This window comes from Oreochromis niloticus, linkage group LG23 (genome assembly GCF_001858045.2).
Source record: "Oreochromis niloticus isolate F11D_XX linkage group LG23, O_niloticus_UMD_NMBU, whole genome shotgun sequence".
Taxonomy (NCBI): domain Eukaryota; kingdom Metazoa; phylum Chordata; class Actinopteri; order Cichliformes; family Cichlidae; genus Oreochromis; species Oreochromis niloticus.
In genome coordinates this window covers 17507894-17526663 of record NC_031986.2, presented here as the reverse complement: position 1 = coordinate 17526663, position 18770 = coordinate 17507894, and the positions used below count along the sequence as shown (strand labels likewise).

The 18770-nt window shown below is 42.6% G+C and overlaps 2 protein-coding genes across 5 annotated transcripts in view; both read left to right on the top strand.

Annotated features, from left to right (window-relative positions):
- LOC112841745 (striated muscle preferentially expressed protein kinase) overlaps positions 1 to 2137 on the top strand; it is a 28542-nt gene extending 26405 nt beyond the window's left edge. For all 3 annotated transcript variants that reach the window (XM_025903417.1, XM_025903419.1, XM_025903418.1), the window contains one exon: positions 1762 to 2137. In XM_025903417.1, coding sequence (XP_025759202.1) covers positions 1762 to 2108 — 347 coding nt within the window. In that variant the 3' untranslated portion in view covers positions 2109 to 2137. The remainder of the gene's footprint in view (positions 1 to 1761) is intronic.
- A 765-nt stretch (positions 2138 to 2902) lies between these two features.
- The window catches only part of LOC102082844 (striated muscle preferentially expressed protein kinase), a 29690-nt gene continuing 13822 nt past the window's right edge, over positions 2903 to 18770 (top strand). The window contains exons 1-20 of one of the 2 annotated variants that reach the window (XM_025903416.1): positions 2903 to 3886; positions 4175 to 4533; positions 5634 to 5780; positions 6039 to 6221; positions 8663 to 8814; positions 10879 to 10967; positions 11129 to 11304; positions 11417 to 11594; positions 11705 to 11778; positions 12975 to 13133; positions 13240 to 13429; positions 13634 to 13863; positions 13946 to 14065; positions 14170 to 14274; positions 15276 to 15482; positions 15607 to 15730; positions 16280 to 16452; positions 16962 to 17074; positions 17175 to 17343; positions 17678 to 17777. In XM_025903416.1, coding sequence (XP_025759201.1) covers positions 2940 to 3886; positions 4175 to 4533; positions 5634 to 5780; positions 6039 to 6221; positions 8663 to 8814; positions 10879 to 10967; positions 11129 to 11304; positions 11417 to 11594; positions 11705 to 11778; positions 12975 to 13133; positions 13240 to 13429; positions 13634 to 13863; positions 13946 to 14065; positions 14170 to 14274; positions 15276 to 15482; positions 15607 to 15730; positions 16280 to 16452; positions 16962 to 17074; positions 17175 to 17343; positions 17678 to 17777 — 3995 coding nt within the window. In that variant the 5' untranslated portion in view covers positions 2903 to 2939. Of the gene's footprint in view, positions 3887 to 4096; positions 4534 to 5633; positions 5781 to 6038; positions 6222 to 8662; positions 8815 to 10878; positions 10968 to 11128; positions 11305 to 11416; positions 11595 to 11704; positions 11779 to 12974; positions 13134 to 13239; positions 13430 to 13633; positions 13864 to 13945; positions 14066 to 14169; positions 14275 to 15275; positions 15483 to 15606; positions 15731 to 16279; positions 16453 to 16961; positions 17075 to 17174; positions 17344 to 17677; positions 17778 to 18770 lie in introns of both variants that reach the window. The other variant, XM_025903415.1, reaches the window with a different exon arrangement.

The window sequence follows — 18770 nt, the reverse complement described above, 5'->3', positions numbered from 1 at the left end:
GTTTTCTTCATGGAACAGAGTGGTTGCCTCTGCTGAATACTAAATAATGACTACAATACCTTGTAAAACACAAACAAGATACATTTTCTCCTCAGGCAATGTATTCCAGAAAATATTTCCGGCCCTAAAGCCAGACACGGATGAGATACGTTTCAAAGCACGGAGTGTTCAAATAAAAATGAAAGCTGCTGCCCGGCCTCGGAGAGAAGTGAAAACAGAATTTTGAAGCTGGATATATCAAGGCCTAAAAGTGTGGCTGCTCTGAAAAGATTTCTCATTTTGTTCCATCATTTTTTTTGTTTTATGAGAAACTGATATTGCAGTTTCTGATGGTGACGCTGAGTCAGTATCATTCAATCAGTCAAGCGCCAAGATGTTTTTTATCCCCGACCGTATCGCCGCTTCAAGGTTTCCTTCGTTAACAGAAGATGCTGACCGCTCTTTTTTTATGCTGCTAAAGCATTCCTGTCTCCGTTGCTCATCGCTGGGCGAAGGATCACTTTAAGAGGTACACGTTTCAAACGTGGCCCCTTCACTTTCTGTTTCATTTCCTGTTTTCAAGCAATCAATAGGTTGTTTATCCATCATGCTTAACAACGCTGTCTTCATTAGACGTCATTTTCCCCCCACCACGGGTTTTTTGCTTGCTTCTTACTGCATTAACTTCCAATTAAGACATTAAAAAATATTTTAGATATAGGAATGCTTTATTAGAGAGTAAAGCAAAATCAGAGTCTTGGTGATAAATCATTTCTTATTAGATTTATGCAAAAATATTTTTAAGAGGAGCGCGGTATTAGGAAATTACAGTGCTTCCATTAAAATGGTTTAATTCACACGGCCCATCCATCAACTTTCTCTTCAATCTGATGAAGTTTGACTTGCAGGAACTTCTACAACTTCTATAACACCAAAGCCAAAAAATAAGTATATACAGTATCATACAATACAAAACAATCATGCAATATGTAATATGATATGAAATGACATGATATGATGATCCAATGAGGGATGCTATGATATGAAATGATAATACAATACAAAGTGGTACAAACAATGTGAAATTATACAGTACAATATGAAATAAAGGGATCCAGATAATACAATTTAGTACAATATGACATTGTATGATATGATATGATACAATAGACACAATATAAAAAGATATGTGTCATACAATAGACACGGTACAATATAATATAATACAATGTGATATCCTCCTGAGACCCAGCCTATTCATTTATGCCCACTGTAATGAAAATTTGTTTTTGCTCTCTATCATCATCATCATATCATATCATATCATATCTATATCACGTCCTGATGTGTTCAACAGAGGACATCGTGGCCTTTCCAATGATATCTCATATGTTTGGCCTCTTTTCACTCTGAAGAGGAAGAAATTCACCAAAAAACATATCAAGTACTTTCTTCATCCCATATTTGGGAAATGTCTTTAGCCTACTAACTACTTACTTACTGCAAACAAATGGCTGCTTATTTAGCCATGCCTGTATATAATATTCTGTTATGCAATAAAGCTATATTGTTATTGTTAAAAACAAGTAACCACACTCTCACCAATGAATTAGCAGGCTCCACAGCTCAAGATCATTTTCAACACAGACACAGTCTGTCTATTAATCGCCGACAGCAACCAATATATTGTTTTTTTTTAAAAAAATGCTAAAAGTCTAATATAAAATTATACAATTTTTAAATTCAAAAAGTCTCTCTCCCGTTCTCTTTTTCTCTGCACAGGTGAGGGAGGAAGGGTGATGGACTACAACCCCGATGCTTCAGATCGCAGGGCCACCCTCCCTGGCACATATGACCCTGTAGTGGAGCGAGAGCTCCGCACTCTGGGTTCCCGACCTCCAGGGCCCCATTTGGATCCCACAAACCCAGCAAGGCAAGGGCTCGGTGGGGGTCCCTCCGAGGGGGCCCCCCCTGTCCGTCACCTGGGTGTGGAACCACTTGTCCGAGCGTCTCACGCTAACCTTGCCCGGCCCATTCAGGGGTCAGAGGAAAGTGTTTCCGTAGGCAGCGACTACTATGGGAGCATGTTCAGCCTGTACAGAGGGAGAACATTTTCTATGCCGTTATAGCACATGGCTTTTTAATTCCCAGGATTCCCCCCAAAAAGCAAAAAGACTGGCCAGAAACCCCAAATCGCAATGAAAACTGACTCATATGGCAAGACATTATATCCTCCATAGACCCAACTCGCAAAAACTTTATTCCATTTGCTATACAATTTGTTATTCATTTTTTACTCTTCTTTATATATTCCCATTTTTCCATGTAGTGTACTTTTTTTATTTTGATGTCACACTTTCCTTCGACTCTGCGTGCCATCAGTGTGGATTGATTTGAATCTAACAACGATTACAAGCCAACAAAATATCAATGTTAATATTAATATTTCATACAGCCATTAGACAGGATGCACTTGTACAATCTGCTAGTATAATATATTATTCAGCACTTCTGAAAACTGTGATTTTTACCCACTGCATGTTTTCTACAGCCGCCCCTCACTTTGGATTAACACCATATGTTTATAGGTTTGCAGTGGCATGCATGGGTTGCTTTGATCTGAGCTGATATTAGCATGAGTGTTCTCACCGAGTAATTATCATGTGATTCACAGGTTATTTTTAGGCATGGTGTTATTGTGTTAGAAGTTTAAGCAGGGGTACTATTTTTGATTTTCGTAGGAGTTTATGTTCTTATTTGTAATATTGTTGGTGCAACATGCCAACAACTGGCGGTTATTGCAGTTTTAGGGTTAAGGTCTTAAGAACTCTAAATCTCAAAATTTCATTACGTTTGTTTCTTGGCCATTTGATTTCACACTGTCTGATGTGTTGCTCATTACCTGAAACAACACAGAAAGCACATGCGAAACACAAAGAACTCAAACATGATGAGACAAAATGACACAAACGGACATTTATCTGCATCTTATTACTCCTCCAAAGCCTTCGCCACTGCACCAGAGCTCATTATTTCCCCTCAATCCTTACCCCTCTAGGCTTCAAACTGCTGATGAATCACAGGGCCTCTCCTCCCATGTCCCCCTGTCTTCCCCCCAGCCACCTCTCAGCACGCACAAAAACAGCATCAGCACACCAAAACAAGACTCGGGCAAAGTCAAACCTTCAGATCCCCAAACTTCTAATATGGGCCAGTCATCTGGCACCAACAGTGCAGTTATGACGCCCAAACTGGCTCGTGCAGGACCCAAGATCTTTGACAAGGTCCTTGCCTTTGAGGAGCGAAGGGCGAGTGTGGATCTGCCACGAGGGGCAGCTTCCTTTGACTTAGATGAGAGTGGAAAGAAGACAGGAGGCCCGAGCAAAGAGGAGAGTCGAATACTGCAGGGTGCAGCCCAGAAGAGAGCGGTATTCAAGCAGAGGGCCTCTTCATTAGAGGACAAGACAAACTACTCCCAGAGGATCCAGAACTACCAGAGCAAGTTCACAGAAGAGCTCCAGCGGATCAAGAAGCTTGTGGGTAAACCGAGCTTGAAGAAGGCATATTCCACTGAGCAGCTGTCACAGAAAGACAGGCTGCACACAGGGAAACTAGAACCCATTCCTGCCCAAGTGGTTAAAAAGTTAGAGGCGAGGGAGCGAGCCCTGGAGGAAGGAAAAGTTGGGGAGAGGGAGGGGGGCGGCATATGGAAGAATTCTCCGCAGGCCCAAGGCAAAGACCCGGGGAATCAGAGCAGCAGCCCCGGAAAAGAAAAGATGACACAGTCAGATTTGCACGGGAAACCAGTGGATAGCGCGAGGAAAATCTCTGTTACCACGGCAACGCCACCAGTTCACCAGTTACCAGGACAACCATTGCCAACAGCTACAAAGACGAGCTTAATCAGGTTTGAAGAAGATTATCTTTACTTATGAAATTTTCTCTTAAAAAAAGATTCAAATATGATCAAATTTGTGTATTTTTCTTTGAGGGATTTGAAATTTCTTTAAAAAACAACAACAAAGCACTTAATAGAAATTAAGAGTTTTAGACATCTAATATTTTTTTTCCCTCACTTGTCATATTACATAACAGCTTTCTCATCTTTTGCATGCAGGGAAACCCTACAAAGCTCTCTGGCAGCTGACAAAGACACACTTGTTAACACATCCCACAAATCTTCATCCTCCTCCAGAGTTGATTCAAAGAGAGACACCAACATGGACAACAAGGCGGACCACCGATCACAAGGCCCAACAGGGAAGAGAGCATCCCCAGTAACTGTAAGGGAACCAGGACCCCAGTACCCACCCAAGCCTCCTCGGCTCACCCCATCACCCACTCCTTCCATCAGCCCGCTCCTAAAACGAAGGAAGGCGGAGGTGGGGCGGACATCTCCGGCCATGAAAGTGAACATCCCCACCATCCTGGTGGAGGATGAACCCATGGAGACAGAAAGTGTTCCACACAGGAGCAACGAGGGAAGCAAGAGGGAGGGCAGAGTACACAAGAGCAAAAAAGGCCGTTCTGCTCAACGGAAGTCTGCAGACGAAGGTAGGTGATGCTTTACGAGTGTTATAGATAAACGTGTTTGTAAAAAATCCAAGCAGCATCCATCACAGATGAGAGTCTGGAACTGGATGAACACTTTAATTATTTTGGGAGCCATTAGGTTCCTGCCTGTGGCTTGAGTGACCCAACTGTTGTCCAGTTCGTTTCTTTACACAAATAACAAAACAAATACAGCCACCTTTTGTTGTCCCTTTAGAAGTCTTTGAGGCTTTATCCATGGATTTCTGCTCAACGTCTACCAAGTTGCCAGGCTTACAGTACTATTTTCATAAATGTTCCCATTTGGCAGGTCAAACAAAATAAAATATCTAGACAAAGTGGTAGAAGGGAACATAATGACAACTATAACCCTAACAAAAGAGCACTAGGAAGCTGGTGGATCTTAAGAGATTAAATAACTCCCTTAGCCCTAAGCTAAAACGTTTTGCTATCATATCTGGTTAAAGGTTTTTGTTCTGTTTCACCTTTGACCACCACTGAGTGAGATTATTAAAAAAAACCCATTTAAACCGTAAAGAGATCAGGACATACCTGAGTTCACAGACTTTTGTTGTGTGGTACTTAAGCACAACACTACCCTTAAGAAAAGTGATACGTTTAACTACCGGGGGTCAGAGAACTAGACTTTTTAGGGTTGTGACATCACTCTTAAAGAACGTCAAGTAATGCTGGGTGTTTGTTTGCTTCCCGTTTTAACAACTTTTGCTTTTTTGTGCCTCATTTGTGGCTTTAAGATCTGAAACACAAAAAAATCTTATTGGAGATTTATTACCTTTACTAGGCTGTAAGTCCCTGAATAAGAAAAACATGCACATAGAAATAAAAAATACAGATTACAAACTAACAAGGAATGATCAAAAAGATTGAACTTATATATATTATGTTGTCCACCATGGAAAATTAATCAAACCCAGAATTGCTGCCGGGCCCAGACTCACTAATGAAACTCATTTCATCATGGGGATCCATAAAAGGAAACTAGCCCAATACCTTAATTTGGAGTCTGACCCATTTTTCTAAAGCAGGTAATAGAGCACCGGCAGCTGCACAGAAAACACTCTGACCGTCCCTGTAATTCACAGGCGGTTCTTCCGATGACTCTTACCTGTCTGCCGATGATGAGCCAGCTGAGGCCCCGAGGTTTGAGAAGCCTCTTGAGGACACCACCGCACCCAGCGCTTCTGAGGTCACACTGCAATGCATCATCACTGGCAGCCCAACCCCTACTGGTACAGATGAAGACAAGTCACCATTTTAACATCCCCATTTTCTATCATTTTCTTTTTTTGAATTTAGTAAGGAAACTGTTTTCTGTTAAGTGCTGTAGGAAGCGATTTCTTGCACACACAGTCTTATGAAATCTGGTCATTTTAAGTGAAACTCTCATAAACCAAATCAATGAGCCTTATCATTTCACATCTTTGCAACCGGACTTCTTCCATATCAGTTTTTCAGTGTTTGTGTTTTCTGTCTCTCTGCCTTCTCAGTGACATGGAGGAAGAATAATGTGGAGATCCGGTGCGACGCGTTCCATGTGGTTAAAGCTGAGGGCGAGAAGCACAGTCTGGTGATAAAGGAGATGAGGCTGAGCAATGCGGGCTCATATTGCGTCACGGCTGTCAACGCGGCGGGCAGAGCGTCGTGCAGCGCGACGCTCTACATCCAGTCAGGTGAGGCTGGGCCAGAGCCTGCTTTCAAGCCCAGTGCGATACTGGAAATATTGGTATCAATTCGATTACCAAGTAAATATACAGCCTGTATTGCCAATACCAATACAAATACTGATAATTTTAACCTATAAAGGCAGCTTATATGGGGGAGAGCAGTGTGTCATGATTTATGAGATGAGTCATCTTCCAAAAATATTAAATTTATTTAACACAATTCAGTAGGCTACATACTGAACTTAGAAGGATAGAAACAAAGTATCCATCCTATCGCACCAGTACCTATCCAGTACCAATACTAGCGTTGGTATCGACACTATCGATGTTTGCATGTATCCGCCTGCCTCTACTGCTTTCTTGTTTTGCAGTTAGACATGGTGACACATTTTACCAGCACAAATTTTAAATGAGGAGAGCGACACCGGGGGGAACATAAAAACGATGCTGTTCTCAAACATGTTGACTCACACTTTAATCCGCTGCCAGCCCTCCTCCGCCTGACATTCTGTCTTAATGACTACAAAGGCCCGCTGGAGCTCAGCATCCCGACCGGGGCTCCTCGCAGCGATAGTTGCCATGGCAACCCATTAATTCTTGAAGGCACCGAGCTCCCCCTCGGCATGAATTCAAAACACAGACCTGCCCCCGTCACACAAAGGTCTCCTGAGCCTCAAAGGCAGCCGTGGCATTCAAAATCAGGCAAAAAAAAATAAAATAAGCGCCTGCAGTGGACGGGTGTTTATACTATGCTGTGCATGAGAGAAGCTCCCAGCAGTGCCGGTTCGGCCTCATGCAAATGCAACTTTCCCCTCTTCACAGTTTTGTCAACAAATGCGAGCGCTCACCCTGGTGCTTTTCCGACAGCAGCATGCGGGCCTCTGTTGCCATATTAGGCCAGCGGAGTGTAACTTTGCAGGAGTATTTTTAGAAGGCCTCTTGTTCTCTCGGGTAATTGCCGTCTGCTTTATGTCCCCGCTCGAGATTACAGCTGTAATCGTGGAGTTTTTCATCACTTCAGATTTCACGCTACAGGGCTTGGGGATGGAGCTGCCAGAAAGTGGCGGGAGATTATGTGAGTCATTTTAGCCAAGAACTGTGTAGATTGTTGCCACGACAAGCCAAAATAGTGGGCGAGATTGATTTACTGGCTTCAAAGAAATATGCGAGAGCATAACACAGGCCTATTGTCATTTTTGCATAAAAAAAATCTAAGAAGTTGAAGAGCCAAAGCTTTGTGACTCGGTGGAGTCTTTGAAAATGACCTAAGCTTTAATGAACTTTTAAAATATTCAGCTTTTTCATCAGCCCAGGTTGTCAGGAGTATAAGAGAATAAAGGCGTAACAGTGATGGGAAGCAGGAGGACAGGGTGGAGGAAAGTTGGTCGGCTCACACTGTTCGGGAGTTGTGTAAGAGTTGGCAGGTTTACATAAATACTCTGGGGAGTTATCCCCTGGTGCACAGACGCCGCTCAGAGATGTGACTCTAGGTAGGTTATTTTGTTGTTTTTATTCCCCCCCTTTTTAATGCTGTAAGCTCAACAGAATATCCACCTACGTCGCTTAATAATTTGGCATAAACAGTGTTTTTTTTATCGTGTTTCATTGCTATTAGTCAGCTTTTCCATATATGGCTTTCGGTGCATTTCTTTCCATCTGTACATGCGACCAAGCCTGCCTTTCACTTGCAGATGATGACCCACTTTCCCTTTATTTTGCACAATTGAATTTCATGCAAAATACCTATCAGTCCACTGCGCTGCCATCTGAAAGGGGGGGAAATGTCTTTATTCTACTTGGGTAACTGATTTTATTCATCTTCACTCACAACGTTATCTAGTCGTGCCAGATGTGTGAGGTCTTAGGCTTTGCAGAGATTGCGAAATGCTGACACGAAAACGGCAACAAAAGAAGAAGGAGAGACAGAAAGAGAGAGAGGCAGCTCTTTATATTTCTTCCCGCAGCTGTGAGTTGAGTCTGACTGTAGTCGAGACTGCCAAGGGTCCAGACACAGTGTCTGATCTAGAACTCGTGGGAATGAGTGAATGATTGGGTCAGGGATTAAGGGATTAATTCGTTATCTGTTCGCTTATGGTCACTTCAGATGGTCCCTGTGCTCAATGTGTGGGGGTGCACGTGGCCCACTTGTGTCTAACCCACTGCTTTGTGTTGCCAAGTGCTCATTTTTGGCAAAGATCAACACCAGCAAAGCAAAAAAAAGACCGTAAACATCAGAGCTCTGACAGATTGTTCCCATCGAAAGGCTTAACGAGCTACGCCGGTGCCATGCTAACCATATTTCAAAAGGCTTTGCACTCAATTACTTAAATTAAGACGTGTGTAAATCAGAATTGACTTTTTTGTGAACTCAAATAAAAATGAATTAGACACGGCAGTAGTATCCTTGTAATTCTATTATATTTGTGTCCGATATCTTGTTCTTCCAGAGCTGACCCACATGCAATGTGGGAAATCTGCTGTATCTCTGGAAATCAGCAGTCCAATCCAGTCAGATGAGGAGTACCTGAGTCCTCAGGAGGAGGTGATGGAGGTCGGAGGCTCACTTCCTCACCATTTAAAAGAGCCTCCCTCATTTCAGGTAAAAGTATAAAAGCTCCTTATGATTTTTTCTTTAAATAACAGCGTCATAGTCGATGTCTCTGATATGCCCATTTTGGTGTCTTTCCCGGATCATCATAATTAATGTTGGTCCAGGTTCAACACTGCAAGTAACCAAAATCAGGCAAAAAATGTTGTGATGTCAAACACTGTATTGCCAAAAGTATTCGCTTGCATATGAATTTGAATGACATCCTGTTCTTAATCCATAGGTTTTAATTTGATCATTTGATCAACTCTTTGCAGCTATAACAGCTTCAATTCTTCTGGGAAGGTTTTCCACAAGCTTTAGGAGTGTTTGTGGGAATTTGTGAGCATTCTTCCAGAAGCACATTTGTGAGGTCAGACACTCATGTTGGACCAGAAGGCCTGGTTCGCAGTCTCCACTTTAATTAAGGGGCGATCGTGGCTCAAGAGTTGACAGTTCGTTTTGTAATCGGAAGGTTGCCGGTTCGAGCCCCGGCTCGGACAGTCTCGGTCGTTGTGTCCTTGGGCAAGACACTTCATCTGTTGCCTACTGGTGGTGATCAGAGGGCCTGGTGGCGCCAGTATCCGGTAGCCTTGCCTCTGTCAGTGCGCTGTGGCTACAATGTAGCTTGCCATCACCAGTGTGTGAATGACTGAATGTAGTATAAAGCGCTTTGGGGTCCTTAGGGACTAAGTAAAGCGCTATACAAATACAGGCCATTTACCATTTAATCTCAAAGGTGTTCTATCAGGTTGATGTCAGGACTCTGTGAAGGCCAGTCAGGTTCTTCTACACCAAACTCGCTTATTGGTGTCTTTATGGACCTTGCTTTGTGCAGGAAGGAAAATTGTCAAAAATGTCTCGGTATCTTGATGTTACGCCCCAGTCTAGGGGTACAGGAACTTAGCATAAGGGTTAAAAAGGAAGTGACCCCTCCCTGGTCCCCAAAACCATACACAGAAAAACCAATTTCTTAAGTGAACGGTGGTTTATTTGTCTACACTGAAAACTCAACTCCGGGGTGAACAAAGGCCAAAATAACAAACAAAACAAGCTAAGTCAGGAGAGGAGGTGCTATCTAAAACCCTATCGAAACAAAAACCAAACAAAAGACACAAGCTACACCTAACTCCCTAACTGAAATAACCAGGAGAAAACAGTACAGGAAAATGATTAGGCAGCTCACCCCTTCTGTGTCAGTGTCTATTTACCATGTACTATTTACAAGTGAAGACTAATTTACAAACTATATACAAAGCTCAGTAAATCTGAGGAACCAGACACGAATAACACAAGGTTTGGAAGCCAGGGTCAGGTCTGCTGCTGCTGTCAGTCGCTGCTGATGACAACTCCTGGGCAGGGATCTTTTAAAAACAGCCACCTGATGAGGGGACCAAACAGCCACCACCAGCTCTCTCTTAAAGACACAGCACAACAAAAATATACAGCCGGCCCAGGGGAACTAACCCTGCTGGCCCAACTCCTGAAAAACAATCCCGAACCATAATCCCCCCTCCAACAAACTTTACACTTGGCACAATGCTGTCAGACAAGTACTGTTCCTCTGGCAACCCCCAAATCCAGAGCCATCCATTGGATTTTACTGCATTTAACTTAACAAAAAAAAAAAAGAAAAAAGAAAAAGAAAAATCAATTGTCTGTTGTCATTAATGGCTACTTTCTTCCATGTGAGGTGTTGCTGCTGCACTCTCTGTCTCATGTTTTCCAGGTATGCAGGTATTGGGGCCACAGGCAGGTCCCAAAACAATCGCACATAAATATGAGTTACTGCACATGGAAATATGAATCTTCTTTTGATCGTTCTCTGATCTTAAGATCACACTGTCCCACAATATTCATTTTCCTAGTAGCAAAATGGCAATCTCCATGGACATATCCTTTTGCATTTCATACCATGACTCCACTTGCTTCATCGCAGCATTGCTACTTGATAGCTGCAGTCATTCTGGGCACGGTCGTAATGTGATTTTACTTCCAATCTGATAGAACCGGCGCAAAGCTTAGAGATTAACCTTAAAAGCCTTTATAGGTAATCATGTTTTCATTCTTTAATAGGTGGCACCATGTGACCAGGCGGTAACCAAGGGTCAAGATGTTGTCATGTCAGTGAAAGCCAGAGGCCAGCCCAAACCCATGGTTTACTGGTAAGACATCTTTTTTTCCTCAAGGTTTTATTGCAGATAGACATCTCAGGAGAAACCTGAAGCTTTTATCACAATCAAGGTCACTAACTGTCTCACACAAACACCCCTCCATTACGCGCCGGAGCATAAATGATTCTGACAGCCGCTTTATACTGACCCAGGCTGAAGGACAGAGTCTCGGTGAAGACAGCAGGGCGCTTCACTGTGCGAGAGATGGAAGATGGCACCAGTGAAATGAGGATCGGCTCGGCTCAGAGGTCAGATGCAGGGCTGTATGCTTGCAGGATCATCAACGAGTATGGAAGCAAGCAGGCAGAGTGCAGACTGGAGGTCAGAGGTAGGTGATGAGAAACTGAACTGAATGTTTAGTCATGCTCTATCTTATAGTTCTTCCTTATATATATGATCTATTTGTGCTGTTTTCTTTTTCTTTTAATCAACCGCTGCAGCACAAACAGCATTGACGATCACCAGGGAGGTAAAAGACGCAGCAGTGAGGGCTGGAGAATCAGCCGTGTTTGAGTGTCACATCACGGGACCTCCAGACGTGGACGTGGACTGGCTGTCCAGGGGGAAGCTGATCCAGCCTGCACTGCTCAACTGTAAGATGCACTTTGACGGAAAGAGGTAGGTTCACCTCATGTTGCTGTCACTGCAGCACATTTTATTATCTGTCAGATTTTTGGTGTCATTAAGAAAAAAAAATATTCATTTATGTATTTTTCTTTATGCTATAGGTGCCGTCTCATGCTAAATTCAGTACATGAAGACGACAGTGGGACATATACTTGCAAGCTGAGCACTGCAAAAGGTGAATCACAAGCACTGTTGTCCCTGTTGCTGAACATAAGATGAGGTGTGATCATAAATTTTCAGTCTGACTAAAAACCTGTGCAAATTTCCCCTTCAAAGCCATCTTCTGGTGCTGCTGCTCTGTTTAAATCACTTACTGGAATTTTTTACCTGTGCAAATCTGGGATTTTAACCTCTATGATTGTTTTCCCCAGATATTTTTAGACAGGCTCAGAGTTCTTCTGTCATACTGGCCTCATTTAGCAAATGTGGCTCCTTGTGCCTTCTTCCTCTTCCCTAAAACGATATAACTCAGGGGTGTCAAACATAAAGCCCCAGGACTACAATAGGGCCTGCAAAAACCCATGGGACATCTTACATTTTAGCATACATTTTGGAGTTTTAACTGTATTTTCATAAATTGTACTTTTTTTCTCCTGATAAATACCTCCCCCACGCCCACTCATAGTACAGGAATAAAGTAATAGATAAATCATCACATCATAGATCATCACCCACTACAGAATTGCCAGGTTTTCTTTCAGTTGTTTTGTTTTTTTAACAATTTATGCACAGAGATTTTAAATAGGTGCACCTATGGTTTCAATTTGAAAATCCAACATCCTGAATTTTCTCGAGTTACTGCATTCACAAGATTTTCAGAAAACTCTCAAGTTCAAAGCTCAGAAAACTCTTAACCGCTAGTATGAATTTGAAAATTCTAGCTGACTTCCTTCCTGAGTTATTTCATTCACAAACTTAGGCGTCCATGCAGCCCGTCTACTTATCCGCCTGGCCGACGGGGTGACGATAATATGTAAGCCATCAGCCTTTTGTGGTTGAGGGATAAAGACTGAGACATACTGTTGACATTGCACTTATACTTCTTGTACAAAGACATTTCAGGGATTAAATGTGCAGTTAAATATCTTTACAGTGACAGAAAGGGAAGATGTGTGGCCATTAATCTGTGCCCTGATCTAACTGGTTGGCTCCTTTTCTTCCCAAGGAGTCTAACCTGAAGGTGGAAACATGGCAAATTTAAATCACATAAGGTTTTTTTTTATGATCACACCTTATATTTATGCTGGGTTTTCCATTTCATGTTTTTGTCTCCAACAGAGAGGTTTTGGTTGGTTGTTCTCCAACTTCTTTAGATGTGATTGAACATATTTCAGTGATACACTTACTAACAGGGCACATTTGCATCTACAGAGGAGCTGACCTCGAGCGCGAAACTGATCGTCACGCCGTCCAAGGAGCCGCTGTTCACACGAAAGTTGGACATCCTGGAGGTCATCGAAGGACGCACAGCATGGTTTGACTGTAAGGTGAGCGGATCGCCTGCTCCAAGAGTCACATGGATGCATTTTGGTAAGAATCTCAAAGCGGCATGTGCGGTGTTCCTACATTTTGTTGTTTTTTTTAGGCTTGTCCAAAGAAATGGCTTTTTAATTTGTCTTTTATCACGTTCTTTCAGAGTCACAAGTGGAGGAGAGTGATAACATTCGCATCCTTCAAGAGGGGGGTCGTCACTCGCTTGTCATCACCCACGTTAGCAGTGACACAGAAGGATTTTACTCAGCAGTTGCTCAAAATATTCACGGAAAGTCTGAATGCACTGCTGAGCTGTACGTGCAAGAACCCCGAGCTGCCATCTCCTCTCACATGTAAGAGAAGCCGTTTGTTTCTATTTGCATCTCATCCCTAATTGTGTAATTGTTAAAGGCTTTGTTTTCTTCTCAAAGCCTTCAAACTATTTAAAAAAAAAAAATCAAAGGTTCCATTTTTGCTTTCTAGGGCAAAGAAAAATAGCTCAGATGGAGCGAATGCGTGTGATAAAATCAAGTCGACCTGTTCTTTTCTTCCTCCAGGTCCAAGCTGGAGAAGATGCCGTCCATCCCAGAGGAACCTGAAGTGTTCGACAACGAGGTGGAGAAGAGGACCATGCCGGACTTTGTCCAGCCTCTGGCTGATGCAGAAGTGATTGAAGGGAAGGAGGCGGTGCTGAAATGCAAGGTGGCAGGCCTGCCATACCCAACTATTGCCTGGTATCACAACAGCAGGCGCATTGAGAACAGCGAGGAGCGCAAAATGACTCAGTGTAAGCAGATAAACACACAAAAATAAGCCATTCAAAGTGGGGGAAAGATGGCGAATAAGAAACCTGTGTGTCTGTTCTCCAGACAGGGATGTCCACAGTCTGATCATTCGGAGCGCTTGTCATGCTCACGGAGGTGTTTACAAGGCTGTCATCTCCAACAAAGTGGGCAAAGCAGCCTGCTATGCTCATCTGTATGTTACAGGTAATCATAGATACACACTGTTTAATGGTACACATTACGGGATACACAATTTTCCTAATATTATTGTAAAATATATAAATATATATGTATGTTTTTGGAAACAGATATTGTTCCCGATCCTCCTGATGGGCCACCGGTGATTGAGGCCATTACAGGAAAAACTATAACCCTCAGCTGGAAGACACCAAAGAGACTCGACCCTTCACTTGGTAGGTTCATAGCACACCTGCAGGCTGGTGCAACACAGGTGGATGTTTGGGATGGGATGAGATAAAGGCAGATTTTCTGAGGAACAGTTTTAACAAGAGCACTCAGAGAGCACATCTCCCCTCAAAGGGCAAGGGCTATGCTAATGCTTTGATGCTTTATGCTGAATTCAGCATTATTAATATGGAAATTTAGTGTTGTATATTCATTTTTTTGTGAAGCCATATAATGTGTTGGAAAAATCATGTTTAAAGAGCTCCAACAAAGAAAGTGCTTAGGTCTCCCACTGACTTATATAAAGCGTTAAAGTTTGGAGATGATCCAATGGAAGCTAAAATTTTGTCCTAATTGGTGTGACTCTAACCTTTGACCTATGACCTTAAGGTACATTTCAAAATCCATATGATTGGAGCAGAACTGGTTCAAAGCCTTGGCTTCTAGAAGCTTTAAAAGATTTTAAAATATAGTCATGCAGTGTGTCATTTTGCACGATTTTATGGCATCACTGTGACGCTGTAGCGTGTCAAATTGGAAAAAATGAAAAGTGTGTTGTACAGCTCTCTCCATGCGTTTTCACGTGAAATAATACTTGATATGGTTTCCTGAAAAGGTCGGTTTTGACCTTGGGCGCTGACAATCAAGGTCCAGATCAAATATGTAGCCAACCTTGGTCCCCATGTGACCCAAGGCCTATGTTATTGTGAAGTTTGAAGATGATGCATAAAAAACTGTGAGTAATAAATCAGTTTTTACTGATTTTAACATTGACCTTAATCTTGACCCAATTTTCCCCAAAATGAAATCAGCTTGAGCTGTTATCGATATCTCCCATCACACAAAATTTTAAAACGATGTCTTGAAAACTGTGGATGATAGACTGCTAACAAACAAACTGAACTGATTACATACTCTCTCCCCTTGAGGGGAGAAAAAATACTGCATTTTTAGCACCGCTTAATTGTGTCTTTGCCACCAAGTAATTAAAGAGCATGTGTGTTTACAGATGCCGGCTCCTTGGTGTATGTGGTCCAGCAGCAGCCTCTGGGCTCCATCCAGTGGTCTGTTGTGGCGTCAAACCTGAGGGAGACAAACTACACCGTCACCTCGCTGTCAAAGGGAGTCCGCTATGCTTTCAGAGTCCTAGCATCCACTGGGAAGACGCTTAGCAAGCCATCGCCTGCCACTGATCTAGTCCAGCTGCTGGACAGAGGTATGAAGTGTGTTTAAGAGACTTATGCTACCACTAATCTGATAATCGACCTTAAAGGACATCATATCTACTTTTAGGACCAGTTTTGCTTTGTTTTCTTGTAACATACCTTTGACTTCTCTAGGACCGTACTTGAGGAAAGCGCCAGTAATTTTGGACAAGCCAGAAGTTGTGTACGTGGTTGAGAACCAGCCTGCCAACATCACCATCACGCTGAACCATGTGCATGCAGCTGTCACCTGGAAAAAGTTAGTTTATTAACCTTCCAGTAACAAGTTCAGTGCTTGTGATGTCATTAAAAAGTTTTCATCCGTTATCTTTATAGCATTCATCAGGGTCTATTTAATAAACTGGATCATATTAACCCCAAGCTTCTTGGGGTTTATTTGGCAGCCCTTATACTAAAAACTAAAAACTTAAATATACAGTTCAAAAGCTTTCATGATGGCTTTAGGGGGCCATTAGTGTACCTAATGCTGATCGAGACATACAGCTTGTCAGAGTAAGCCTTTCTTAGTTAAGAACGACTATGTCGACACACATTCTGCATGTTTTACAAGAGTCTGGGTGCTAAACTGGCCAGCCTGCAGTCCAGACTCATCACCCACTGCCAACATTTGGAGCACAGAAAATTAAATAATGCAAAGCCCACAACGCTGTGCAACAATCAAAACAAAAAAAAATTGGCTTTCAAAATTACAACAGTTGGTCTCCTCTTACTGTGTTAAAGAAGACTCAGTGCAACACACTGGTAAATGTGGCCTTCTCCCAACTTTTCTGAAACCTGCTTACCTCAGGAGGGGCGTGGTGCTGGTCAGCAAGCCGGGGATGTGCGAGATGAGCATGCCGGACGATGATCAACACACCCTGAAGCTGCAGAGGGTCAGGAGCGCGGACATCGGTCAGCTGGTGGTCACGGCCAGCAACCAGTTTGGCAGCGACCTGTGCATGCTTCAGCTGGCCATGGCAGGTCAGTCCAGACAGACGCACCATGTGACAAATTTAGCATTTTACTGAGAATCCACACAACTTTCTACTTATGTCATAAAGAAAAAGTGTGTCTTTATTATTTGATCTGTTCCATATAAACATCAGCTTTTATATTCATTTAGTGCCCAAAGGAAGATTGAACAACAGCGAGACCTGTCTGTCACGGCCTTTTAAGTTCCAAAACAAAAAATACTCCCAGAAAAGGCCGTGGGTGGCAACAGGTGGTTTGTTTCAGAAAGCACTTCCGACTTGCCAAACTAATCACAACTTTTCCAAAAGTAAAATTAATTACAGATTTAAATAGCAAAACTAGCTTAAGTATATTCTTACTGTTTTAAAGAAAAAACAATAATGGATACAAAGTATGATTCATAAGAATTCAACAAAAATGGCCACAACACCTGTCATAAAATGTACGCTGTATGTGCGGTCCATAGTGCTTCTCCACCTTAGAGATGAGCTTCTTTTTTCCTCCTAATTGTCCTGCAGTGCCTCCCAAATTTGAGACCATAATGGAGGACGTAGATGTGCATGTCGGGGAAACATGTCGTCTGGCTGTTGTGGTCGAAGGAAAGCCAGATCCGGATATTCTGTGGTTTAAGGTAGTACATCCAACAGTAGATTATAACTGAACTCAACTCAACTGAATACTCAGATGATATTTTTTTAGCTGAATGCTAATAGCTGATTGATCTGCTGCAGGATGATGCGCTCCTCTCGGAGAGCAGCCACTTCACTTTTGTTTACGACGACCCAGAGTATTCCCTCGTCATCCTCAACGCTCAGCCCGATCACTCCGGCGTGTACACCTGCACTGCCAAGAACCTCGCCGGGTCCAACTCCTGCAAGGCTGAGCTCACAGTTCATACAGGTCTGCAGTCCAGCGATATTCTTACAATAGTTGAAAAGATTAGGAATGTGTAAAGTTATATTCAAAAGTATTGTGCTAACAGATATTTACCCCATTTGCTGATGATATTTACTGCTTAGAATTGCTAGTAAAGGCTAGCTGTTGTTGAAAATTGCTCCTCTGAATCCGCACCATATGGGCGGGACCACAAGGTGTTTTGAAATTACAATGTGAAGCCATCTGTCTCTGAGCTGGCACATAACAGTGCGTGCACCCACACACACACACACACACACACACACACATCCATACACACAAAGCCAATAAAGATGCCTATGTTGATGCTTTTCTCCAGAGCGAAAAGAAGCAGAAGAGCCAATGGAGGATGAGGGAACCATTCTGAGGAAGATGAGGCGTTTGACAGATTACTATGACATCCACAAAGAGATAGGGAGGTGAGTGTGCACACTCTTTCCGCCTCACATCCCGACGAGGACACTGACGTTAATAGCTACTTGAGCGCTCAGGGTCAGCTTGGTGGGCGGGAGGTAGGGGTAGGAGCTGGTGCGGAGGGTTTGTGTGTGTGTGTGTTTGTGTGTGTGTGTGATGGGAGGGTGGGGGTGGGGTTAGTTGCACCTGCTTAACAACAGCCGACAGAAATGACAGATGAGTCACCAGCCACGAGAGTGGAGTGAACGCATTAGCCGAGGACAGATGATTTGTTTTGGTCTAGAGACAGGCATTTACTGTGAATTGCACAGCCACTGGGATGGCAAAACAGGCAGATGAAGAAATCAGTTTTCCACCCAGTGAACAGCACGAGTACCCCAGTAATGGAGTTCAGATTATGAGTCCTTCTCCCAAATATCACAGAAGAGTGCCTAAGGAGAATGAAAGTTAATTATACAATGACTATTGCCTCTCCATTTGTCTTTCCATTGTTCTCACAAAGAAGAATTTATTAATAAAGTGGAGGGAAAGGAAATTAGTCATTAAAGGGATTAAAGGGACCTATTATCAAGGTATATATATATATATAGGTATATATCAAGGTATATATATATATATATATATATATATATAGGTATATATCAAGGTATATATATATATATATATATATAGGTATATATCAAGGTATATATATATATATATATACATATATGTAGACTGGGTTGTTGGAATGGCCTGCATGGGTAAAATGGTTCTCTCTGAAAAGAACGTGGTAGCACAGCTTAGGTTTGCAAAGTTGCATCTGAACAAACCACCAGATTTCTGGAACAATGTGCTTTGGACAGATGGGACTAAAGTGGAAATATTTGGTCACGATGCACTGATGTTTGGAGAAAACCAAATGCAGCATAGCACCTCATACCAACTGTCAGCACATTGGTGGAGGGGTGATGATTTGGACTTGTTTTGCAGCCACATGACTTATAACTTGTAATTTC